The 9,300-nt window shown below is 38.7% G+C and overlaps 1 protein-coding gene across 1 annotated transcript in view; it reads right to left on the bottom strand.

Moving 5' to 3' along the window:
* The window catches only part of ZC3H6 (zinc finger CCCH-type containing 6), a 68,940-nt gene that overhangs the window by 17,708 nt on the left and 41,932 nt on the right, over positions 1-9,300 (bottom strand). The window contains exons 5-6 of the mRNA XM_006902767.1: positions 3,240-3,356; positions 2,495-2,606 (exon numbers count right to left, since the gene is read on the bottom strand). Of these exons, the coding sequence (XP_006902829.1) occupies positions 2,495-2,606; positions 3,240-3,356 (229 nt within the window). The remainder of the gene's footprint in view (positions 1-2,494; positions 2,607-3,239; positions 3,357-9,300) is intronic.

The following is a 9,300-nucleotide window of genomic DNA, read 5'->3' as shown; positions in this document are numbered from 1 at the left end:
TCCAACCTCCCAAGCATGATGTCCCTCTCCAAGGACCGGTCCCTCCTTACAGCATGTCCAAAGTATGTCAGACGAAGCCTCAGAATCCTTGCCTCCGAGGAGCAGCCTGGTTTAACCCTCTCCAGGATGAATCTGTTTGTTTTCTTAGCAGTTCAGGGTACATTCAATACTCTTCTCCAGCACTTCAGTTCAAAGGAATCAATTCTCCTTCTGTCCTCCTAGTCATTGTCCAACTCTCTGATGCATAACAAGTGATTGCAAAGACCATGGCCTGTATCAGAAGCACCTTAGTCTCCAGAGAGACACCACTGCTCTTCAGTTATTTTGGAGAGGTACCTAACAGGAAACATTCCCATTGCAATACTTCTTTTCATTTCCTGGCTGCTGGTGCCAAGAAGTGTTGACTATTGAGCCAAGCAAACTAAAGCTGTGAACAATCTCAATCTCTTCACCATCCATCCTGATGCTGCCAATTAGTACAGTGGTGAGAATTTTTGTCTTCTTGATGCTGCAGTCCTTGACCTTCTGCAGCAAGCGCTTCAGGTCCTCCTCAGTTTCAGCTAGCAGGATTGTCTCATTTGCATAATGCAGACTGTTGATAGCTCTTCCTTCCACCAATGCTGATGCCACATTTCTCCTCACAGAACCCAGCCTCCCAGGTAATCTGTTCTGCATACAGATTGAAAAGGTATGGAGACAGGGCATATCTCTGGTGTACGCCCTTCCCAATTTTGAACCATCCTTGCTCTGTTCTGACACCTGCCTCCTGGTCCAAGTATAGGTCTCGCATTAGCACGATCAAGTGTTCTGGGATTCCCATTCTTCTCAGAGTCAGCCACAGTTTGTTATGATCTATACAGTCAAATGCCTTTGCATAATCAATGAAACACAGATGGACATTCCTCTGGTGTTCCCTGCTTTCAGCTAAGATCCATCTAACATCAGCTACAATATTCCTAGTACCATGACCCCTTCTAAACCCAGCCTGGACTTCTGGCAATTCTCTGCTGATGTGCTGTTCCAGTCGTTTTGGGATAATCTTCAGTAGAATCTTGCTTGCATGTGAAATCAGTGAGATTGTTCTATAGTTTCCACACGCTGTTAAGTCACCTTTCCTTGGGATGGAGACAAATATAGATCTCTTCCAGTCAGTTGGCCAAGTGGTTGTTCTCCAAATTTCTTGGCACAATTTGGTAAGCAAGTCCAGGGCAACATCTGTTAGTTGAAATATGTCAACTGGCATATTTCTATTCCTGGGGCCTTATTTTTTGCCTTTTCCTTCAAAGCAGCTTGAACTTCTTCATCACTACAATCTCTTGCTCATATGTTGTTTCATTAAATTCTTCTGTGTCTGCCAATTCCTTTTGATACAGTGACTTAGTATATTCTTTCCATCTTCTTTGAATACTTCCTGGATCATTTAATAGTCTCCCTAAAGCATCCTTGATTATAGCAACTCAAGGTTTAAATTTGTTCTTCAGTTCCTTGAGCTTAAGAAATGCTGAACGAGATATCTGATGGCCGAGTAGCAGGAAACTGCACTGCAACCCCAGAGGTATGTAGTTTAAATCCACCAGATGGTCTGCTGTAGAAGGAGGAACAATCTATCTCCCCCCGTACCAGTCAGATCCAAATTGATGGTACACATGCAAAAATAATAAAATAGAATTTAAAAAAAAGAAATGCTGAACGAGTTCGTCCCTTTTGATTTTCTGACTCCAGCTCCTTGCACATTTCATTTATAATATTTTATTTTTTCATCCCACACTGCCTTTTGAAATCTTCTGTTCAACTCTTTAGTATCTTGAATTCTTCCTTCTGCTTTGGCTTCTCTGTGCTCTAGTGCAATATTCAGAGTGTCTTCTGACATCCATTTTGGTCTTTTCTTTCTTCTCTGTCTTTGTAATGACCGTTTGCCCTCTTCCTGGATGATACCCTTGTTATCCTCCCACAACTCATCTGGTCTTTGCTCATTAGTCTTCAAGTCCTCAAACCTGTTTTGACATGGCTCTGAAATTCAGGTAAGATAGACTCAAAGTCATATTTTGGTTCCTGTGGATTTAATTTTCCTCAGTTTCAGCTTGAACTTGTATATGAGTAGTTGGTGGTCTGTTCCACAATCAGCTCATGGCCTAGTTTTCACAGATGAGTTGAGCTTCTCCAGCGGTTCTTTCTGCAGATGTAATCAATCTGATTCCTATGAATACCATCAGGTGAAATCCATGTGTATAACCTACGTTTATGTCTCTTAAAAAGTATAGGTGCTTGAAATACTTTTAATTATTTTAAATATAAAGTGCCTTTATTTCTTAGATCTCCTGACTCCATTATCCCTTCAGAATAAAATTCAAGTTGCCCTTTTGAAGTACAAATGAGCTTATGTAAAATGTTATTTTAAATTCAAATTAAACTAGGTTTTCTATATTATATTCATTATTTTTGAAGTATTAATATCCTGACTAATGAATTTCACATATGGATTTCAAAAGGATATTATGCATATAAATGCAGTTCTCTCCTTTGGTGCAATATCCTTGTAAGTAAAATCTGCATATCTCTTTCCTCTTCTCCAACTCTGCATCATGATCAAATTTACACTGATCTCCCTGTTCACAAGAAGAGGGGTGGGGGAAAGAGAGAAATAATAAATAGAAACAATGAAATATGTCAAATAAGTTGAATCTTCTCCATAGTACTACACAGTGTAACTTTTTCATACTTCCAATCTTTCAACAATCAATGATTCAAGCATTCTCTAAGAATTCTTGCCTAAGACAGTGGATGTAGCTAAGTCTATATGGAGAGAGGTAATATGATAAAAGTGGGAAAGAGCACAGCCACTACAGATACTGTTTATGCCCTACCAGTACTCATCATTTCTAGTAAATCTCTTTTGGAATTATTCACTTTTGGTGCTATAAACAAATTGAGGAGAAAACGGCAACTACTTGGGTGGGCTGCTGCAAGTTATTTAAAATTAATAATGCACTAGAAAAATATCTACAATAGAGTTAGCATTTATGTTTTTGTCAAATAAATTCTAATTTCAAAGCATTTTATTGTTGTCTCAAAATATAATACTAGAGCTCAGTGGACAATGTGGTGTGTGTCCATACAAAATACCCTTTCAAGAACCAGAGTCCTCTTTAAAATGACTACATAAAAATCACTCTAGCAGTTACATCAATTTTAATGATTATTTTGAAAATTTAAATAACAAGATACCACTATATATTTACCTTAATACATCTGCCTTCCAGAAAGTATTTACAAATTTGTTTTCCTTTGTGTTCCACTGTGTGTTGATTGATAAATTCCTGAGTCATAACCTTCCATTTTGTCCCTGGTTTACTATTCTGTAATAAAAAAGAAAAGTTAACATGAATGCTATGTATGATATTAATAGGTATAAAAATGTATAGTGACATGGATCTGCAAAGCAATGTTGTTTTTATGTGCCATCGAGTCACTTGCAACGCATAGTGATCCTATGTACAACAGCTCTGAAGCCTGCCCTGTATTGAGAATCTTACTGATTCTGACACACCCAACCCCACTGCCTGAGTCACTGTATCAATCCATCTCATCTGGAGGTCTTCCTCTCCTGAGCCATCCCTCCACCCTTCTAAGCAAGATGTCCTCCTGGCCACATGCCCAAAGTATGTAAAACAGAAGAAACTTGGTTACACCCTCTCCAAGACAGACCTATTTGTTTTCTTGGCAGTCCATGGTATGTAAAATACTTCTCCAGAACCACAACTCGAATGCACTGATTCTTCTTCTGTCATCTTTATAGTCACTGTCCAGATCTCTGATGCATAGTAAGTAATGGTGAAGACCATGGCCTGGATTAGGTGCACCTTAGTCTCTTGACTGACATCACTGCTTTTTAGTACTCTGGAAAGATTCCTGACAGCAGATTTTCCCAATGCAATTCATCTTTTGATTTCCTGACTGCTGGTGCCAAGAGTGTTGACTGTGGAAAACAGCAAGCTGAAATTGTTAATAACCTCAATCTATCATGGTGATGACAACTGGCCCAAGGGTAAGAATCTTTGTCTTCCTGATGTTGAGCTTCAACCCATATTGAAGACTACAGTCCTCGACCTTCTACAGCAAATGCTTCAGGTCCTCCTCAGTTTCAGCAATAAAGCTTGTTTCATCTGTATAACACAGCTTGTTGATTATTCTTCCAATCCTGATGCCACATTCCTCCTCATAAAGTGCAGCTTCCCAAATGATCTGTTTTGCATATAGATTGAAAAGGTGTGGAGACAGGATGCATCCCCGAGGAACTCCTTTCCTGATTTGAACCATGTCGTGTTTCCTTGCTCTGTTCTAAGGGCTACCTCCTAGTCCAAGTATAGGTTTTGCATAAGCACAATCGAGTGTTCTAGGATTAAATATACCATGCTAGAAGAACAAAAAGTTTTGTCCTGGAGAGGGTGAAGCCAGGTTGCTCCTTGGAGGCAAGGATTCTGAAGCTTCCTCTGACATATTTCAGACATGTTGCGATGAGGGACCAGTCCTTGGAGAGGGACATCATGTTTGGGAGAATGGAGGGACAGCGCAGGAGAAGATGACCCTCGATGAGATGGATCAATTCTGAGATTGGGGTGGTGGGAGTAAGTGTGTCGGAGACGGTGAGATTGGCACAGCACAGAACCGAGTTTAGGGCTCTTTTACATTGGGTCACTATGATATGCAAATGACTTGACGGCACATAACAACAACAATAACAGCAACAGCCACAATTTGTTGTGATCCACGTAGTCAAATGCCTTTCCATAGTCAATGAAACAAGAGACAGATAAATTGTCTATTAAAAGTGATGAAAGAAAAAAAGTGATCAAGACTAGATATTTGGTCTTAATAATTTATTTGGAGAGACATGTATTATTAAGGAGCCATGGTGGCATAATATGTAGCATTTTAAGCTAAAAGATCTGAGAAGGAAAAATGAGTCTCTCTTATAATTATTTATAGTCTTGAAAACTCAGGAAAAGGGAGCTCTGGTGGCCTACGGGTAAGAAGCCGTGCTTCAATCCCTAAAACCAGCAGTACAAATCTGCTCTGCAGGAGAAGTCTGGTCAAACTCCTCCTATTCAATTTACTGTCTCTGAAAATCTGCTGGAAGGTCAGCAATTGGTCAGTACCAACTTCCAACAAGAGTCAAGATCAACTCTTTGTTTGGTTTTGATACTTTTATTAATTAGCTTATTACTATTTAGGGACTGTCAAGAATCCTACTTCTTTCTACTTTAATGAAGATACACATTTTTAAAAATCTTTTAAAAAGTAACAATTTTGTCAATAAAAGTAACAATAGTACTCAGTTTTAGATAATGTGTAATGAAATTTGCACTTTGATTTATTGTTGGTAATTATGGTATAAAAGATTTTTTAAAGTCTGTATTTTTTTACACAGAATTTTCACTTTCCAGGATTAATCTAAAGGAGTTGTTAGGGAGACACATAAAGACTTACTCTAATAATGACCTCAGAATTAGTTATGTTGAAAAGCAAACAAAAAAATCCTATGAACATTCTAAACCCAGTGCCACCAAGGCAAGTCAGACTCACAGAGAACCTCCATCAGTTTTCTAAGGCTTTAATTTTTACTGGGAAGAGACCACTCATTTTTCTCTCATGGAGAACCTGGTAGATTCAAAGTCCTGATCTTTTGGTTAGCTGTACAACACACTATAAATTACTCTTATCTGGACTGCTTAGAAACTGACAAAACATTCATAAATTTTAAAATGGACAAATGCATTATGGTATATATAGATAGAGTGGTTATTTTGAAATGATGGATTTACTATCTTGGTATATAAATTGTTAACAGTATGTTCCTACATGAAAAATTATCCCAACTTAGAAACAAATGAAGAAAGAAAGGGACAGAAGGTAAACCACCAAATTTTACTTTTTTTAAAGTTGTTCTTCACCTTCCCTTTAGGTTCTTTTCTAAAAAGTGTACTATTAATTTTTTTTCTTAAATACTCACTATTAAAAACAAGAAGTTGCTTAAGGCAATGAAGGGCTGGATTGCACATCCTTAGTTTTCATGGCTGAAATTATTTAACCATGAGGATTCTTTAAAAAGATACAAAAGTATAAGCTAACGGAGAATCCTACACATTTTTTGTAAAAATAAAAGTATACTCAACTTGCCTCAGGAATGAAATTGCTTATAATATACTCTGACAGAATCATTTAAAATATTTTAAATGTATGTAGATATGAGTCATATATTTCTAGATTTATTTAGATTATATGGATATAAATTACCAACTAACATATACCTTCTATTTCAGTATCCTGTCAGTGAAAGCATGGTTGTACTAAAACGCTGTACTGTGTTAAGTGCTGTTAAGTTGTAGATGACTCATAGTGACCTTCTGAACAAAAGACCTGAACACTTGTTTAACTTTCATAATTTCTCTAAGTTCATAGAGTTTCCAGAGGCAAGCTATTTAAAGTGGATGCCACTCCTGCTTTCAAGCTTGTTTTAATTTGAGAGCTCCACCAAACAAGTCCAGGCTGGGTTTAGAAGGGGTTGTGGTACTAAGGATATTATAGCTAATGTTAGATGGATCTTGGCTGAAAGCAGGGAGTACCAGAGGAATGTCTATCTGTGTTTCATTGATTATGCAAATGCGTTTGACTGTGTGAATCATAACACACTGTGGCTGACTCTGAGAAGAATGGGAATCTCAGAACACCTGATCGTGCTAATGTGAAATCTACACTTGGACCAGGAGGCAGTCATCAGAACAGAGCAAGGAAACACTGCATGGTTCAAAATTGGGAAGGGCATACACTAGGAATGTGTCCTGTCTCCATACCTTTTCAACCTGTACGGAGAACTGATTATCCAGGAGGCTGGCCTGTATGAGAAGTATGGCATCAGCATTGGTAGAAGATTCATCAACAACCTGTGTTATACAGATGACACAATCCTGCTTGCTGAAATTGAGGAGGACCTGAAGCGCTTGCTGCAGAAGGTCAAGGACTGCAGCCTTCAATATGGATTGAGGCTCAGTATCAGGAAGACAAAGATGCTCACCACTGGACCCACTGGCAGCATCAGGATGGATGGTAAAGAGATTAAGATTGGGTGAGCTCTGGTGGCAAGAAGCTGTACTGCAATCCCAGAGGTGTGTGGTTCAAATCCACCAGATGCTTTGCTGGAGAAGGAGGGACAATCTCCTCCTGTACCAGTCAGATCCGACTTGACGGTACACACAAAATAAAAATAATAATTATTTTTTTAAAGAGAAAGATTGAGATTGTTCACAGTTTTAGTTTGCTTGGCTCCATGGTCAACACTCTTGGCACCAGCAGCCAGGAAATGAAAAGATGTATTGCAATGGGAAAGTCTGCTGTTAGGAACCTCTCCAAAGTACTGAAGAGAAATGGTGTCACTCTGGAGAGTAAGGTGTGCCTGATATAGGCCATGGTCTTTGTAATCACTTGCTATTGATCAGAGAGGTGGACAATGACTAGGGATAATAGAAGAAGAATTAATGCATATGAGCTGTGGTGTTACAGAAGAGTACTGAATATACCATGGACTGCTAAGGAAATGAACAAGTTCATCCTAGAGAGGGTTAAACCAGGCTGCTCCTTGGAGGCAAGGATTCTGAAGCTTCGTCTGACATACTCTGGACATATTGCAAGAAGGGATCAGTCCTTGGAGGACGTCATGCTTGGGAGGCTGGAGGGATAGCACAGGAGAGGAAGACCCTCTATGAGATGAACTGATTCAGTTACTGGCGTAATGGGGGTAGATGTGTCAGAGACAGTGAGATAGGCACAGGAAAGAGCAGAGTTTGGTTCTGTTGTATATAGGGTCACTATGAGTCGCAGGTGACTCAACTGCACACAAACACCACCACCACCAAACACTGTCCACCATGGGTAACTATTATCACATTTCACACATTAGTGTCACAGTGTTTACCATCAGGAGCAACCACGAGTTATCTTTGCATAGCAAACTGACAGACCAGGGCTATTATACTTAGAAGAATGTTTGGCTGAAAACAATTAAGTCCAGCTGTTCCCCTCATCTTCCCATACTGGAAAGCAGCCCCAAATTGATGACCAAATGCCTTTTTAAATATGAGGTCAAATCCAATCAGGTCACATCCAATTGGAAGCAACTGTTCTGGTCACACCCAAGCCTCAACTAAATAAGCATAATGAAAAATTAAAGTGCAAACATCAGGGCTATAAACATTGAAATTAATATTACATACACACCCCAAATTATACCCATAATATGCTTTTTGTCTACATTGTTTTCTAATTGTTTTTTTTAAAAAAGAACTTTTTTCTTTATTTCCGTTTATGTAAGCAGAAAGTATCTCATTATCCATACATATGAGAGATATGATTATAATCAATTCCCTCTTAAAAATCTAAAGCAAGCTGAACAAAGAAAGTTTTTTAAAACAAATTAAAGTACCTACAAGATCTGACATTTAAAATTTGGGCCTAAAGAGAAACAGTAAACATTCCTTACCCTTAATCTCATGATTAAAAGAACTAAAGAATAACAGAAATAAGCTACTTCATCCTTTTCACTGGACAATTATTGAAACTGAAGATAAAAGTAGTAAATTTCTTAGTTACAGGGTAAATTAGCAAAGCACACATTCCAGGAACTTTGCCTTCTGATATTTTGTTCTTCCAAATGTATGATAATACCCCAAATATAATGCAATGTATAAGGGAGAGGGAGACTGGAGAGATAGCAAGGTAAAAAAGAAAACAGGGAAGAGAAAGAAAACCAACTACATGCACCTGGTCTTTTTAAAATGTACTCTATGTTGTTGTTGTACATAGGGTTTTCAGAGGCCTGCTATTTCAGAAGTGGATGGCAAATCCTTCTTCCTAGTGTGTCTTAATCAGGATGTTCAGATTTAAGAGAAGTATCCAACAGATAAGCATTTTACAGAAAAAGTGAAAGTATATCCCTTCTTGTGAAAATTAACCATTAGCTTCAGTGTTGTCCCTGCCCTTGGCACAAGTATCTTGACCCAGCCACTCCCTTCAACAGCTATCTCCCATTGTCCAGCCCTTGATCTGAAAATTTGTATTTAAAGCTTCCTTGGCTTTTGTGGAGGACAGAAGAACTGATGCCTTTGAGCTTTGGCGCTGGAGAAGAGTGTTGAGGGCACCATGGACTGCTAAGAAAACAAACAGATTCATCCTTGAGAGGGTTAAACCAGGCTGCTCCTTGGAGGCAAGGATCCTGAGGCTTCGTCTGACATACTTTGGACATGTTGT

Source organism: Elephantulus edwardii, unplaced genomic scaffold (genome assembly GCF_000299155.1).
Source record: "Elephantulus edwardii isolate Elephantulus edwardi_28Jun2011 unplaced genomic scaffold, EleEdw1.0 scaffold00447, whole genome shotgun sequence".
NCBI classification, from domain to species: domain Eukaryota; kingdom Metazoa; phylum Chordata; class Mammalia; order Macroscelidea; family Macroscelididae; genus Elephantulus; species Elephantulus edwardii.
The sequence above is the reverse complement of the archived record's forward strand: the minus strand, read 5'-3'. Positions and strand labels throughout refer to the sequence as shown.